This window comes from Rhinopithecus bieti, unplaced genomic scaffold (genome assembly GCF_001698545.2).
Source record: "Rhinopithecus bieti isolate Rb0 unplaced genomic scaffold, ASM169854v2 scaffold_18282, whole genome shotgun sequence".
In the NCBI taxonomy this organism is placed as follows: Eukaryota; Metazoa; Chordata; class Mammalia; order Primates; family Cercopithecidae; genus Rhinopithecus; species Rhinopithecus bieti.
In genome coordinates, this window is record NW_016809121.1 from 223,227 (window position 1) to 239,459 (window position 16,233).

The 16,233-nt window shown below is 41.5% G+C and overlaps 1 protein-coding gene across 3 annotated transcripts in view; it reads left to right on the forward strand.

The window, feature by feature from the left end:
- The first annotated feature begins 6,154 nt into the window (after nt 1-6,154).
- The window catches only part of SLC2A13 (solute carrier family 2 member 13), a 301,904-nt gene continuing 291,825 nt past the window's right edge, over nt 6,155-16,233 (forward strand). For all 3 annotated transcript variants that reach the window (XR_001888464.1, XM_017888588.1, XM_017888589.1), the window contains exon 1: nt 6,155-6,996. Coding sequence is in view for 2 of the 3 variants with exons in the window: in XM_017888588.1 (XP_017744077.1) it covers nt 6,441-6,996 (556 nt within the window). In the remaining variant the exon portion in view is untranslated. The remainder of the gene's footprint in view (nt 6,997-16,233) is intronic.

Genomic DNA, 16,233 nt, shown 5'->3' on the forward strand with positions numbered 1-16,233 from the left:
GAAACAGGAATTTATTAATTTATATAACTCCCCTCATTAGCCAATTATGAAATATATGTTGATTGTTTCAGCTGCATACTTTGCTTAGTTTTAACTTGATAAATCCGTTCAATTTGGCTAAGTAGGGTCACAGTGGTACCATGCTTACTGTACTTAAAATTTCCGACAGAGTGAGTGTTACAATTGAGTTTACAAATTGGATTCAAAATGCAAAACAAAATATATAAAATTGTTTAAAACAGCAAGAAGCTCGTCATGTTACAAGTTCAATTTAAAAGGTCTTTTCCACTTGGGCCTGGTGGCTCACGCCTGTAATCCCAGCACTTTGGGATGCTGAAGCAGGAGGCAGGTTGAGGTGGAAGGATCGCTTGAGCCTGGGAGGTCGAGGGTGCAGTAAGCCGTGATGGCACCACTGCACTCAAGCCTGGACTACAAAGAAAGACCTTGTCTCAAAATTTAATAAATAAATAAATAAAAATAAAATTATTTTCCACTAACTAGCTCAAATATTGGAACTGCCTGAAAAACCAATCTCAAACCAAATTAATCACATCTCAGTGAAACAAAGTGAATTGTTAGTTTCATTAGTGAGTCTACTTTGAAACAAATACTTCCCATTGTTCTCATTTCAAATCACTGGATCCTGCTTAATGAGGGCATTCCTTGAATTCACAAGCCAAATTGTTTGGGTTTTTTGTTTGTTTGTTTGTTTCTTTTTAACTTTGATCATTTGTAGCTATTCATATGGGTCAATAAAGAATACTTTGACACTCCACAACCAAAATTCAATTACTCCGGTTTTTTTCCCCTGTAGCAATTATTTACTACATTGTGCTATGTATTATTAGTTACTTTTATATTTGGTCATGTGGATATTTTACTAGCTGAAATATATTACATTTGAGGATAGGAACTAGGTACTATCCTTATGTGCATACATTGGAAACTTACGACACCTGAAAATGTTGAAGCCTTCTTGTCACTTTGGGGGAAGCCAGTGGAGGGCAAACCCAATATGCTAAGAATAGCAGAGTAGAGAAAGTGATAGAACCTGGCTCCTTCATAACATTTTTGGAAAAAGCGGATCATGCCGTTCCTGATGTTGCCCAACACTGGCCATTCAGATTCATGCCTTATATTTCTGTAGCGTTCAGGACAATTTGAATATGGATTATCTGTTAGAATTGAAATCATCCAATTACGAATACAGTATTATGATTCCCAGTTACAGAAGAGAAAACTAAAGCTTATAAAGAATAAGCTGCCCAAGGTTACACAGTCAAGGAAATAGCGTAGTGAAGACATGAAGTGGAGTCTTTGTGACTACATCTAGGCTCACTCCACCCCTCACCCCCAAATACACACGATTATCCATTTAACAGAACTCTTTCCCTATTCTTGTTATTAATATGATCTTCTTTCTTATGATGACATTCTTTTTTGTATCCCTGCCTCTTTTTCTCGGAGGAAGAAGTGTCTCTCTTCCTCCCTATGACTAGGCTAGCCTTGCCTCACCCCGTATGTTCTTGCTCATATCCTTTCCGCCTTCTTTGGGACTTTGTCCTATCAATCATTCCAGCTCTTGAATTGACTATTTCTTTTTACTTCAGCATCTAAATAAATTCATATCATACCTAATCCCTGCTCACACCCTTTCCCTTGATCCTGATAACTCTTGAAGCTACTCTTTATTACATTTAGCAAGAGACTTATAGAAAATGCAGCCTATGTTTGATATTTCTACTAGTTTTATCTTAATTAAAATTGCTCTCTTAAAAGTCTCTGAGGGGAAAGAGACATTACAACTCTCCCTATCCAAAGGAGGAAGAGATGATATAATGATGTGTCACAGGCTCTATTGCTGATTGGGTCATAGTTACTAGTGGGCAGGGTCAGTGTATGTTAAAAGGTCATCCATCCCTCATGCTTTATTGTGCTTCCTGCTCCTTGTCTCTCTGTAGTGGCAGATCTAGACAGGGCACTGGCCATTGGGGTATGGTGACCATCTTTTCTTATTTCCCTCCATTCTTGTCTCCTTCCTTTCATCTTTTTCCTCCTCCTCCTTAGAGCAAGTCAAAGAAAGCTTCTTGCAGGAAGTACTAAACACCCAAGTATCTCTTACACCTCATAACTAAGCCATAGGACCCATACTTTACCTTTGTACTTATTAATAATATAACATCTTTATTCTGATGCTACTATTGCTTATTATACATACAGAGAGAAGGAATATTCAAAAGGATGGGATTCTGGCATTACTAGGTTTCATGAAGAAAATGCCATCAAAATAACATTCTGATTCTTAGCAGTCACCATTCATTGACTTTCTCTCTCTCTCTCTGGTTTTTTTTTTTTTTTTTTTTTTTTTTTGAGAGAGGGTCTCTCTGTTGCCCAGGGTGTAGTGCAGTGGTGCAGTCTCGGCTTACTGCAACCTCTGCCTCCTGGGTTCAAACGATTCTCCTATGTCAGTCTCCCGAGTAGTTGGGATTACAGGGGTGCGCCAACATGCCCAGCTAATTTTGATATTTTTAGTAGAGATGGGGTTTCACAATGTCAGCCAGGCTGGTCTTGAACTCCTCACCTCAGATGATCCACTCACCTCGGCCTCCCAAAGTGCTGGTAATACAAGCGTGAACCACTGTATCTGGCCTTTCATTGACTTTCTATAATAAAAATCCAAGATTTTCCATGAGTTTTCATTCTCTTTGATCTCTATATAATATAATTGATTATCTTAGCCAGTTCTTCCTTCTTGAAATGGTTTACTTGTATTTTATGCCATGTTAACTTACTAATTACTAATGGCAACTCAAATATGTTGGTTTTACTACCAGCATTTATTCACCTGACCTCTGGCAAAATAGTACATCAGATTTCTGATGGGAAAACCTCCTATAGTCTCAGCCCATGTAATTTACCTTCACTCACAGCTCATGATGTGGGTGTTGATTGGCCCTAGCCTGATCATCAAACTGTAATCTCCCAGTCTGCAGTAACTGGGTCAGGAATGGGTCCACGACTGGCAAATCCAATTAGATACAATATAAAGTTTGCTAGGGCTTTGGAGAAAGAGGCTCTTTCTCTGTCCTTTCAGACATGAGTGAGATATTAGGCTATTTGTTGCTATAAAGAAATATCTGAGACTGGATATTTTATAAGAAAAGAGCTTTAATTGGCTCACAGTTCTGCAGGCTGTACAGAAAGCACAGCACTGGCATCTGCTTCTGGAAAGGTCTCAGGAAGTTTACAATCGTGGTGGAAAGCAAAGGGGGAGCAGGCACATCACACGGTGAAAGCAAAGGACCAGATCTCCTGTGAACTCAGAAGGAGCTCATTTATCATCGAGGAGATGACCCAAGCCATTCATTTGAGATTCATCTCCAGGATCTAAATACATCTGGTCATGCTTCACCTTCAACACGGGGGATTACATCTCAACATGCGATTTTGGTGGGGACAAATATCCAAAGTATCTCAGGTATAAGGCTTGGAGTTTGCTGTAGCCCTTTGAGCACCACATAAAATTTAAGAATGAAGCCTAAGGAGTAAGAAGCAGAGTGGAGAAATGGACCTCTATGTGACATCCTAGTGTTTTTAGTCCTTTATCCACCTACACTTGACGCCAACTTATTAGAGACTTTTCAGATTCTCACAATAGCCAATACATACTCCCTGTTTCCCATTATTGTGGCTTAAACTAGTTTGATCTCGATTTTCTAACTCTTGCAACCAAAACAATTCAAAAACAAACAAATACAACAACAGTACATGTATATGTATTTTACTATGTACATACACATGCATATAAATGCATAGAGAAAGTTCTGGAAAGATACATTTCAAAGTGGTAGAGGTGGTTATCTCTGGCGAAAGGGGTCTATTATGGTGGGAAAGATGATTGAGAAGGGACTTTTGGCCTTTCTTTATTGTTAGACTGCTTTGGAACATGTTCCTGGAGGTTGTAAAGCAAATGTCCTCAAAGCTGGAGTGTAGTGGCACGATCTCGGCTCACTGCAAACTCTGCCTCCCTGGTTCAGCCAATACTCTGCCTCAGCCTCCCGAGTAGCTGGGATTACAGGGGCCTGCTACCATGCCCGGCTAATTTTTGTATTTTTAGTAGAGACGGGGTTTCACCACGTTGGCCAGGGTGGTCTTGAACTCCTGACCTCGTGATCCACCCGCCTCGGCCTCCCAAAGTGCTGGGATTACAGGCGTGAGCCACCGCGCCCGGCCTCCAATGCCTTTTTTTTCACGTCACATTTCTTTTCAAATGTAACCTGACCACAGATACATAACTGTCCTAATACGGAACAGAACTTTTTAAGTACTTTCTTGTTCTTTGACCTTTGCTGAATTTCAAGCAAGGGATGCTCAGGAACCAAGATGTTCACTACACCAGCTGAAACAAAAAGTAGTTTATTTCGTCTCAGCAAGAGGGAACTGCCAAAGTACCAGAAGCTTCTCATCTGCGGAGCCCTTCTCTTCAGAAGCCGTGGGAATTGGTTCACCACCAGGGGGCGCAGTTTTACTGTACTGTGGTACGCCGCGGAAAAGGCGCGCTCTCACCTGCAATATTGTCCGAGGTCTGAATATTAAAGAGTTCATTGCTGCCGATCTAAAGGCTCTCTCTGTTTAACTGATCCCTGGGAATGACAGTAGAGCCTTGCTTTAAAACCAGACGATAAAATTTAAATAGTTAAGCCCTCTGGGTTCATTAGTTTATTTTCCTTGTTGCTGGCAAGGAAAGTGCTATATTGTAGAGATAATCGTGACTGATAATCAAAATGAAAGCAGTTTTGACAAATTCTAATATAAGTTTTTATTGAAACAGGAATCACAAAATCCTTTTGTCTAAAAGGAAAAGAGTTTTAGCTGCATGAAAAATAGGCCCCAGGCTAAGAAAGCTTTTGCTCAAATAAGGGAAATAAAAGAGCAGTGGAATTGTAGGAAGAGAATCCTATGATGCTTGACTTTTTGCCCTCAGCCTGAAGAATGAAAGCAAATCAGAGGGACAAAACATCTTTAGCAGTCCCAGCTACTAGGGAGGCTGAGGCAGGAGAATCGCTTGAACCTGGGAGGCAGAGGCTGCAGTGAGCCGAGATAGCGCCACTGCACTCCAGCCTGGGAGACAGAGCAAGACTCTGTCTCAAAAACAAAACAAAACAAAACAAAACAAAACAAAACAAAACAAAACAAAACTCTTTAGCCCCTAATGCGGAACTGTATAAAGTAATTTAAAAACATTTAAATTAAAGGGGGGAACCCCAAATGAACCAATAACTGTTCATTCACTCAACAGTTAAAAAATTAAGTTGCAAATCATGTCATCTTTGCTTTGTTTCAAGTAAATGAAGCTGTTAAAACAATGCCTCATTGAGGGCAACAGTGGGGATTCTCAGGAGAGAAGATATCCTACCTTTTGGTTAGCATGTTGGGGCAGGGAGGTGGAGACTGCCTGCCGAATCAAAAATCAGGGTCTTGGGTTTTCTTTCTGTTCCTGGGAATTACACGTTACATGAGTGGAATGCATATTGTGAATTTTCTTTTACAGGTCAGGGATCCATGGAAGGAGGTTTGGGATTCACCACAGGAGATAGTTTATCTCTGTTCTCAAAGAATCAAATGTACCATTCCTTTAAAATAAGCATACATTGAGGAGGGACTGGCGATGAGAGTGGAAACTAGCTATAGAAATGGGAGAATGCAGCCCTGAATTGCTCCAGAACAAACACATTTAATGCCAGAGAAGTAGACCACGCTGGGTAATGTCACAATACTATAAAAGGAAGGGTACTTGCTAGGTCGTATTCTAGGATATTTTTTCCAGCCCTATCTCCAGGCTGCTGGAAGGATAGTCAGGCTGGTTTAGGTGCTCTCTCCCTACCCTCCAAACAGGGCAAACATTCTGGGTGGCTTCCAGACTGCCTGGTGGCATCGCCAGATTGGCTTGCTCCACCGCTGCAGCTCGGAAGGCAGGGTTAATTCCATACAGTTGCCAGAGCCCTAAATGAGGGAGCCTAGGTCAGAGGTCGCACCCACCGGGGAGGGCGGGGTTTAGGGGTGCGGGGCGGGCTGGGCCTGGCTCCGCCCAGGGAGGGGGCGGGATGCTTCCCGTGCCCCGCCCCACCGGCTCGGGCTTGCACGTGACCCGCGGTTCCGCCTCCCGCCCGCTCCGCAGCGCCAGCTCGGCAGGCGCGGGGCGTGAGTGTCTAGTGAGACCCGCCGGGCTCCAACTCCGCAGCGCCGGAGCGCGGCGGGCAGCAACTTTCTCTCCGGAGCGGCCGTGGCGGCGGCTGCTGCCGTGGCAGCCGGAGCGGAAGCCAGGAGGAAGAAGGCGGCGGCGGCGGCGGCGGTTGCTCCCGCCGGCTCGGGCTGTCCAGCTCACTGAGACTGCCGGCCAGCGGAGCCGCGTCCCCCGGGCAGCCCCGGGCCCCTGCCCTATGTCCCGCAAGGCGAGCGAGAATGTGGAGTACACGCTGCGGAGCCTGAGCAGCCTGATGGGCGAGCGGCGCAGGAAGCAGCAGGAGCCGGACGCCGCAAGCGCGGCCGGGGAGTGCAGCCTCTTGGCGGCGGCCGCCGAGTCGAGCACCAGCCTGCAGAACGCGGGCGCGGGCGGCGGCGTCGGGGACCTGGAGCGCGCGGCGCGGCGGCAGTTCCAGCAGGACGAGACCCCCGCCTTCGTGTACGTGGTGGCCGTCTTCTCCGCTCTCGGCGGCTTCCTGTTTGGCTATGACACCGGGGTGGTGTCAGGGGCCATGCTGCTGCTCAAGCGGCAGCTCAGTCTGGACGCGCTGTGGCAGGAGCTGCTCGTGTCCAGCACGGTGGGGGCGGCTGCCGTCTCGGCGCTGGCCGGAGGCGCCCTCAACGGCGTCTTCGGCCGCCGCGCTGCCATCCTCCTGGCCAGTGCCCTCTTCACCGCCGGCTCCGCGGTGCTGGCCGCGGCCAACAACAAGGAGACGCTGCTCGCCGGCCGCCTGGTCGTGGGACTCGGCATCGGTGAGTTCGGGCACCGCTAAGGGCGCACGGGACCCCAGTGTCACCGCCCTTGACCCTGGGTGTTGCGTGCTTCTTGCCCATCGGGGTCCTCGTCGGGTCTCGCCGGGTCAGAGAATCCTCCACTTCTCTGGCCTCTAGAGCTCATCTCTTTGTTGGTCCAGCCTCCAAGGCTCTCCCGGGGGTGGGGGGTTTGAGGGTAGTGGGTCACTGTAGTCTCCCTGGAGCCCACGTGGAATCTTTGATCGCCCACGGACCAGTCAGTCCGAGTAGTTGTTGCCTCTCAGCACTTCCAGGAACCCAACTGAGCCCCAGCTTTTTCCTTGATCCAGCCTAACCTGATGCTGCTTCTTGAGCTTACGAGGGTCTCTATTTTCCTGCACTGTCCCACCTTCCTTCTCCACTGCTAGCCCCTTTCCTTTTCTAGGGCTCCCAGCCTGCAACCTAGAGCGTCGTCAAGTTACAGTGAGATAATATTTAGAATTAAGTAATTCCGGACTCTGAAAGGTTTATTAGCTACCCCTGCTCTCTTTCCTTATCTAGCATTTGTCTTTAGATGACATCTCCTTTTGCTTTTATGCTTTTTCTATTGCCTTTCAGCTTTCATTCTTTTCCCAAGTGAATTCCATTCTCCTGTGTTTTTCTAACTTTTTCATTTGAATCCTTTTTTATCCATTCTTCTCTTTGTTTTGCCTCTCCTGCTTTCCAGTTGGGAACCAAATTATCTATTAAAGATCATATTCACTTCCTGAATTCATTTAGGAGGTACTCCCCCTGTGGATAAATGCCCAGCAAGATAAATGATTGGAATTTACTTCAAAAATGAAGGCATTAATGTTCTCCTGGCATTGATTTTTTTTCACCCTGGTTGCTGAGCAGGGGAGGTACAATTGGCAAGTTTTTGGCAGAGGGAAGCCATTTGGAATGTGCGCAGTATTATTAGAAAGCACTTTTGAGGGAAAGTGGGGGGTTGTGACTTAAATCTCACTAGAATTTTTCTAAGACACACCGCTGATGCTTTTTTAATGTTTCGTTTCATAATTCAGTTTTTTGTTTCCCTTAGGGTGCTGTTGAAGTATTTCTTTCCTATGGCTGGGGCTTGATGAAAGCGCTTTAAACCTGGGGCTGCTGGTGATCTGTGTATTCACCACTTGTTTCATGTTTGTGCTTTTCACCCTTTCTCTGTGGGTTCTGAAGGGAAGCAAAGGCCATATATTCAACTCCACATGCAGGAACCATGAGCCTAAAACCCAGCTCGCTGCACTTTATATTCAAAGTTTGTCAGTAGTGACCTTCCTTTTGCTTGTTTATTGTACTATTAGGAAAGGTAGGGCAGAGCTCTCAGTAACGTATTAAGTTGGTACAAAAATGTCCAAAGTGACCAAAAAATCCAGCTGAAATGAAACCTCTTTGTATGGAAACTACTTGTGCCTTCAGGACCCTTCAACAAATAACCTGCTAAGTGACCACGATTCTTTTCTCAGCATTGTCTGCTTGGGACATCTGGACTTTTATTGTTGCTTCTGACATAGAAATAACATCATTTTAGGTAGCAAGAATTGTTCTGTCAGCCTGAATCTTTTCTGTAATTTTGAAATTGAATCATGCTTTGCAGAACTCTCTAAATGAAGCTTCCTAGTGTTTTGCTATGGCAAGTATTGGTTAAAATTTTGGGTATTATGTTTAGTCTTTTTATCTGACCTGCAAATTGAGCCCTGTTCTGTGTAAGATCTCCTTCCAGATGTTGTGGGCAGAATAGTGAGAAGAATGTATTATACTTTAGTAAATGTAGCAAGGTGGGACAAAAGCAACGTAGAACATGTAGAACTTGCTAAGCTTTATAACAGAGGTTCTCAGAGATGGCTGATGAATTCAGAGAGGGTACAGTTATCTTCAACAGAGGGAAGCCAGAAGCTCTTACCAATGGAAATGGTATGTTGACATGCCAGTATTTTAATAGAAATGAGGAAGGGACCTTCTAAGCAAGGGATGAAATGGGTAAAGGAAGGAAAGCATAGTGCATACTCGGGGAATAGGTGGAAGCAGCAATAGAGGACAAAGCAGGAGATCAGATTGGAAGTGTGGGTGTGCAAGAGCTGTGGAGGCCTCTCTGTCGTGCAGCCTCATTCTGTGGTCTCTGGGCTGATTGGTTCAACAGAGAAGCCCAGTTTAGGTATGGTCTCCATTCAGTTCTGGTGTAGCCCATCTCACTTCCAGAAACATACCTCTGATAATAGAAGCCCTGAAGCAGTTTCTTAAAAGCCCTCTTCATTTACAAAATGAAGAATGTTTTAAGATCATAAACAGGCTTTGAAACAGGCCATGTTCAAAACAAAACAATAATGAAATAAAACCACTTCAAATTAGGATCTATGCAAAGCATGTAATTATACAAATAAAATCATTAAAACTTAAAAGATCACTAGCCTTCCAAAAGAAATCACAAGTGTGTGTGTGTGTGTGTGTGTGTGTGTGTGTGTGTTTGTTTGTTTTGTTTTAAGCTACAAGGAAATGGGTTCCTAACATGAGCATTTTTTGAGGGACATTAAATCAGTTTGCTTGTTTGGTACACTAAATCTGGATTAATTTTATGCTATTGTTTTTTAAGTCGTTAAATTTTATGTGTAGTCAGGGATTTGTTGTTTTGTTCTTATGATATTTAGTAAATGTTGATGAATAACAAAATGTGGCTTTTGATGCCTTTTTCAGACAAGTTTGCTGTAAGAACTTCTTTGCTCCACACGTTTATCTGTGGTAAAATATAGGCCCATGTGGGTCAGGGATTTCTGTTCATTTTGTTCACTGATACATTCCTGCCACATAGGAGATACTTGTTGAATAAATGAATGGTGAGCAGAAACGAAAAAAAATCCAAATTTCATTGCTGGTCGAGTAGCACTTTAAGTTAGTTTAAGTTCTTTTCAAAACACAAAAATAGTGCATTATCAAAATACTTGAAAGGCTGTCTAAAGGTTTTGGTTGTAATAGTTTAATGAAATCATTCTCTATTCAACACTTGCTAATTGAGCTTCTGTTATTGATCCTGTCAGATATGGGGCAGGCAGTAATTAGATAAAAACCCCACCCTGGAGGTGTTCATTCTGTAATGGAGTAGAAAGATACATAAACAAGCAATTAAAATAGACATTTCTCTATAGTGTCAGATGACACATAGAAGAGTGAGTGGTCAGTTGATTCTTTTAAGGGAAAAAATGGAACACAGGATTGAGGAAAGTTCTACAGTGGTATTCAAAGTAGGGTTTGAAGAGTGAGTAGGTATTCAGCAGATGATGTAGATGAAGCCAGAAAAGTGCTTGTTTAGTGCTTTAGTATGTGCAAGACCTGGTGGTAGTACTTTACACATATTACCTCATTTAATCTTCCTGAGTCTGGGAAATGGGTCCCCTTTTTTTTGAGTGTGGAAACAGTTAAATGGCAAGGTCACTGATTACAGAGGCAGGATTAAAAAAAAAACCTCGAGTCTTTTGCTGTATTACCCTACTGGACATTTAAGGTGGAGTTAATAACTGGTGTAAAGCCACAGAAAAATCAAAGCAGTGTTTGAAGCATAGGTGAGTGAGGGGTGGTGATGGGGTGGTCATGAGACTGGAATGTTTTGGGGGGATTAGGCTGAATATGGTTTATTTGGTCCTGCCTATGCAGGGAGAGCTTTTAGAGGTTTTTAACAGTAAATAATATAATCAGATTAAACATCCCTTGAATCTGATATGTGAGGGTTTTTGTTTTTCCCATTATGCTTTTAAGTTCTTTTAGTTTCTTCCTTAAGCCTTCTCATGTCTTTGAAATTTTGGGTATTAGCAATCCTTTGCTGAGATGGCTACTATAGGATGGGTAAAGCATGGCATGTGACCATGAATTACTGATATGGGAGGAGTCAGTGGACCCTTCAGCAGAAACCTTTGCAGAGGTGAAGATAGCAAGGAGTAGAGTGTAGTTATTAATGAGTATTCAATGAATTGCATAGTAAAAGACTTTAAGTATCAGAAGTCAGGGAGATGTGTATTTGTTTTGATTTAAGGGTTCCGTTTTCTTGACTGGTTGTAATAAAATTACCGAGTGCCTGTTTTAAATCGGGCATTATTTTGGGTTTTCTTTTCTTTTTTCTTTTTGGTTCACCAGAGGCATCTTTGTTTCCTCTAGTTTATTTTTCTCTTGTACTTGAGTCCTGACACTATACTTTCTCCATTTCGCTGCCTGCTACCACGACCACCTGAACTTTTTAAACGTGAAAAGTCAAATTTGAAATAGGACATAACTTTTCCATCTCAGAAATGATTGTATTCTAACAGTGTTAATCTTTTTTTTTTTTTTTTGATATGGAGCTTCACTCTTGTCGCCCAGGCTGGAGTACAGTGGTGAGATCTCGGCTCACTGCAACCTCCACCTCCCAGGTTCAAGCGATTCTCCTGCCTCAGTCTCCTGAGTAGCTGGGATTACAGGCACCTGCTCCCCAGGCCCACCTAATTTTTGTATTTTTGGTAGAGACAGGGTTTCACCATGTGGGCCAAGCTGGTCTCGAACTCCTGATCTCAGGTGATCCGCCTGCCTCGGCCTTCCAAAGTGCTGGGATTACAGGCGTGAGCCACCACGCCTGGCCCAGGGTTAATCTTATTTTGTATGTTCTTTACATGCAATCCCATTTTCAGGTGTTTGTTTAGCAGTATTGTACCTATAATCAAGGTTTTTAAGTATGGTTAGTTACAACAGGATTGAAGACTATGAGTTTGCTCATTTGCTTTATTTATTTTCTATGACCATGTATCTCCAATGCACAACACACAAGAAATTGTCTAGAAAAGACAAAGTACAAGAGCATAGTACTATTAACACTATTAGCATGTACACAGTCAGTGAAAAAGCATCCATTAGCCCTTTCTCCCTGGTGTTGGCATTTATTCTACTGCTCATTGTAAGTGGTGATTTAGGACCTGTGTGGGGAATACCAAGAAGTCTCTAAATTTGATAGTCACCAGTATTCAAAACCTTTCCTGAGAATTGACATACTCATTTATACAGCACTGGATTCGTTGAATTAATCTTAGATTTACATCAGTTTCTCCTGTGTCAGCCTCTTTCAGGACTCCCTCTACTGGAACACAATTTGTAGCTGTAAATTATAGCTTGTAATTAGTATATTATGGCCTGTTGAGTCATACTTTTAAAAATACCACATTTTGTTTTTCAAACAGCATTTGAATTCTTCCTCAGTGCAAATGAAATGTAAAATCTTGTTTGATCAAAAAATGCAATGTTGAGATCAGTGTCAACAAAGAATGTCATTTAAGGTAAGCATAGTTGGGCGGAAGCTCCTAATTTTCAAATAGTTAATCAGCTAATATACAGTTTTGGGGGGAGGTGCTCAAATTTGCTTTTTTCCCCTACTCCCCAATTTCTGTCTGTTTGGTTGTTTTTGAAGGCAGGAATTCTGTATTGGATTTATGCTCCCTACTGGTATGAAACTGACACATAAAATAAAGCCTCCTTTGACTTCTTGTATTTCCTTGTTTTATACACATTAACAGCTTTGCTCCCTCCCCTTTTCTGTCTGGCAGCGTAGGGACTGACACTGCAGTTATAGTGAGGATTATGATCTAATTGTGTTTGCCTAGTAGTATAGCAACACCCTCTTCAAGTGAGTTGTCGGTAAGATAACGTAAGTCTGTTAACATGAGTTATGTGAAATTGTTCACGTGACTTCCTTGGAAAACATTGTGCTTTTTCATTCATCCCTTTTTCCCTCTTCTGGATTATAAACTTAAAGTAAGAATACACTCAAAGTTAACTGACTTCACACTAACATCTTTGGTTTGAACACCTTTAATGATGTAGAAACCGCTAAGAGAACTGAACTAGCAAGCAGTTGTTGCTGTCTTTACCCAAAATCACCTGAGTCTAATTTTCTTTTTCTCATGTTGAGCTTGGTTCCTTTGTACATCTTTCTTGTCTACACCTTTTTCCATTTCTTTATCTTTCTTTTCCTGTGACCCATTAGAGTCCGTAAATAGTAGCAACACTTCTAATAGCAGCTATTGCTAATAGTATCAAAACTTCCGTTGTCAGGAGGAAAATTCATACTCACCAGAAAAGCCTCAAACATTTTGCACATATAAAATTTAATTTCTCTGGTTGTAGAAAGAGAAAAAAGTTTTACAGGGACTTCTAAACTCAAGAATATTACATGCTTTCTAGTTAGGCCTTTTATTAAAGGCCACTATTTGAAATGGTGCGGTCTGCAGCATATGTCCAAGGCCACATGGCAGGAGCATCATTTCACAGCAGGGCCAAGCACTGTGGCAGCTGGTCACCAGCGAGCAATGGCACCGGTGTTCTTCTGATTTTAGTGCCGCCCTACCCTGCACTGGGAGGAGTCTAGGAGTCCATCCTTGTGGCAGGGTATGGATTGGCCATCAGCTTAGCTGCCAGTGCCCTGAAAATAGTACCTAAGACTTGTTGAATGCTTACACTTCTAAACATTTTGCACATGCTAATTCACATAGTCTTCATAATAACCCAGGGGGATAATACAGTTACCTTTGTTTTAAGATAAGGATATTTAGGAACAATGAGATCACTTGGACTCGGGAAGGGGAACATCACACACTGGGGCCTATCATGGGGAGGGGGGAGGGGGGAGGGATTGCATTGCGAGTTATACCTGATATAAATGATGAATTGATGGGTGCTGACGAGTTGATGGGTGCAGCACACCAACATGCACAAGTATACATATGTAACAAACCTGCACGTTATGCACATGTACCCTAGAACTTAAAGTATAATAAAAAAAATAAATAAACAACAACAACAACAAAAGGATATTTAGGCAGAAAGAGATGAAGTAACTTTCTCGTGATCACAAAGCTACTGGGTGGGGCCGGAGTTCAAACCCAAGAGGTCTGGCCTCCCAGTCTGTGCTCAACTAGTCTGTGACACTCACTCCTCCCTGAAACTGGCATAATTCTTCTTTACCATGATATATCATGTGGACATTACTTTTATTTGTTTTAATATAGATTTTTTTTTTTTATTGTGGTAAAGAACACATTACATTTATACTCTTACCCATTTTAAGGTGTGCAGTTTGGTATTGTCGGGTATACTCACATTGTTGTACAACAGATCTCTAGAACATTTTCATCTTGCAAAACTGAAACACTGTATCTATTAAAAACAAATTCCCCAGCCTCTCTTCCCTATCCCTTGGCAACCCACCTTTCTGCTTTCTGTTTCTGTGATTTTTACTGCTTTGGATACTTCATATAAGTGTAATCATGCAGTATTTGTCCTTTGTTGGCTTACTTCACTTGAGGTTCATCCATGGTGTAGCATATGATAGAATTTCCTGCCTTTTAAAGGCTGCATAATATTCCATTGTGTATGTGTGTGTGTGTGTGTGTGTATATATGCACACTCATATATACATATATACACATATATACACATATATATGTGGCATTTAATCTATCCATTCATCTGTTGATGGGCCTTTGAGTTATCTCTCCCTCTTGGCTGTTGTGGATATTGCTGCAATGAAGATGGGAGTGCAAACATCTCTTTGAGATCCTTCTTTGAATTTTTTTGGATATATACCCAGAATTGAGATTGCTGGACCATGTAATAGTTCTTTTTCTAATTTTTTGAGGAACCCCTATCCCATTTTCCATAGTGGCTGCACTCCTCCCAGTGTGGGGAAGGGCGGAGCTAAAATTGAGAAACTAGAGTTCCAGTTTCTCAATATGCTCACCAACATTTGTTGTTTTCTTTTCTTTTGACAGTGGCCATCCTAATGGATATGAAGTGATATCTCATGGTGGTTTTGATTTACATTTCTCTTAGTGATGTGAAACATTTTTTCATAGACTTGTTGGCCACTTTTATCTTTGTATATCTTCTTTGGAAAATTGTTTATTGTATTTTCAAGTCCCTTACCTATTTTTAATTGGTCTATTTCAATTGCTATTGAGTTGTAGAAGTTCCTTATGTATTCTGAATATTAACCCCCATCAGATATATGACTTGCAAATGTTTTCTTTCATTCCATTGGTTGCCTTTCACTGTTTATCGTGTCTTTTGGTGTATAGTTTTTAAATTTGATGTAGTCCTGTTTGTCTGTTTTTGCTCAACACACACAAAACTAAAACTGTTGGAGTCATTTGTCATGCCCCTTGAGAGTAAGCTTTTTGGAAATTCTAATAAAATACTAGATTTTACTTCTAGGAGTATGTCATTTTGTTCCCTGGAATATATTCTTTGTGAAAATACATAATCTTCATTTCCTGTGATACAATGCTTTTTAGCAGCTTAGCAGAGGCGTTATAAAAAGTGGACTCTAAAAGCCCATTCTGTATGCCTATATGTGTATATGCTTGCATTCACTCAGTAATTAGGAACATTAGTATTTTCCTTAGTTTAAGTATGAATTAAAGGAAGTGCAGAGAAATTAGGGAAATTAGCACTGTTAGTAACAGTGCTGAGATTTAAACCCAGATTTCTAATCAAGAACCAGTGTATGCGCCACCTTTCTATTATATGATAAATCCAGTTTTTGATTGTGAAAGCTAAATATAGTCACCATAGTGCTTCCCAAATTAGTATTAGTATTTAATGTGCTAGCAATGAAAATCCCAACACGATACTTTCTAGAATTTCACAAAATGATTGTAATCAGATTGAGGGAACAGTAGTAAGACAGTAGTCATAGACAGAAGTAATTACTGCAAAGAAATAATATGTATATGATATATAGGGTATACAATATGTATTATTAAAACCAGAATAGGATGAATGGAACAGAATCAGAATTCCAGTGATAGATCCAACTGTTTAGAAGAATTTAGTATTGAGCAAATGAGAGGGAAAAGAAAGAAGCAACTGAGAAGAGGAAATAGGAATATGAATTTAAAATAATGTAAATGAAATTTAGGTCTCATATTCTCTGTAGTATGTTGGTTTAAGAGTCTCTAATTTTTTTAATTAATGGAGTGTTTTTTCTTATCTATATTGATGACATCTTTTTTTTTGTTTGTTTTTTGCTTTTGTTTTTTTTTAATTATACTTTTTTTTTTAACTCTTTTTTTTTTAAATTATACTTTAAGTTCTAGGGTACATGTGCATAACGTGCAGGTTTGTTACATATGTATACTTGTGCCATGTTGGTGTGCTGCACCCATCAACTCGTCAGCACCCATCAATTCATCATTTATATCATGTATAACTCCC